A 1,147-nucleotide genomic window follows, 5' to 3' on the forward strand; every position below is an offset into this window, starting at 1 on the left:
ATATATTTTTTAAAAATAATATTATGTTTATTTTAATATTTTTGATATAAAAAAAGTAATTATAAAATTAAAAATAATATAGAGATTCAATTAAAAAAATATATATAAAAATATAATTATAAATTCAGTAAAATTATAAAAACTAATATCAGAATAATTAAATCAAAAAAATATTACTTTTAACTAATTCCTTTTTTAAAAACTTCAAGTAAATAACTAAATATAGACAGTAGAAAGGCTCACCTTCCTTGTTGAAGTGCCAGAACTGAGAAAATATTTATGTGAACATGAAATATTATTTTTCTAAATAACAATAATAGAAAAATTAAATAATAGTAATAATAGCATTACCTTACTAACAGGACCAATGCATATGTAATTTGTGTTTTGATCCTCATAGTGTATATGTTGCATTACATGATTTAATGCTTTCTGCCTTAGTTTTGAGAAAGGCCAGTGCATGAGAAAAGGCTCCCCCATATTTTCATGAACACAAATTATTTCCTGCACCTTTGACCGTTGACTATACATATCTTCCTGCAATAATAATAATAACAATGGTTAGTTACTTATTAGAACAGATATATAGTATACACTTTTCATTATAATAAGAATAAGAATAATACAAAAATTCTAAGACATTTTTTTTTTTACGAAATGGGATGAAGAATTTAACAATTAGATGAAATGAAAACATACATAGCCAAAAAAGTAATTAACTAAAATGAATATAAACATTATAATTAGTACCTTAGCACATAGAGTTCTAGCTTGGGTCCAATCGATTAGATGATAAGGAAGGGTGTACAATTCTCTTCTGAGGGACAAAATAATCCCATTAATTGGACCCACAAATCTTCTACCATATAAATAAGACATGGGAAGATACACCATTCGAGTGTGACACCACATCCTTCCTGCAATTATTGTATCAAATTTATTTATTTATTTGTACGTTACATGCATACTTACATTACGTACCTTCTTTATTTATTATTTATTGTTATTATCAAATTCAAAAGCAGATGAACTTTTATGTTGAATTAAAAAAGTAAATTAAAATTGCATACTTTTTGAATAGTTAAATTGTTTGATCTGATAAAAATTTTCATGATCAATGAACTTATTCATCAGAGTCATAATATTA

At 24.3% G+C, this 1,147-nt stretch overlaps 1 protein-coding gene across 1 annotated transcript in view; it reads right to left on the bottom strand.

Moving 5' to 3' along the window:
- Positions 1–1,147, bottom strand: part of LOC107641333 (cycloartenol synthase) — a 12,413-nt gene that overhangs the window by 4,933 nt on the left and 6,333 nt on the right. The window contains exons 6-7 of the mRNA XM_021124020.1: positions 751–917; positions 352–537 (exon numbers count right to left, since the gene is read on the bottom strand). Of these exons, the coding sequence (XP_020979679.1) occupies positions 352–537; positions 751–917 (353 nt within the window). The remainder of the gene's footprint in view (positions 1–351; positions 538–750; positions 918–1,147) is intronic.

This window comes from Arachis ipaensis, chromosome B05, assembly GCF_000816755.2.
Source record: "Arachis ipaensis cultivar K30076 chromosome B05, Araip1.1, whole genome shotgun sequence".
Classification (NCBI taxonomy): Eukaryota; Viridiplantae; Streptophyta; class Magnoliopsida; order Fabales; family Fabaceae; genus Arachis; species Arachis ipaensis.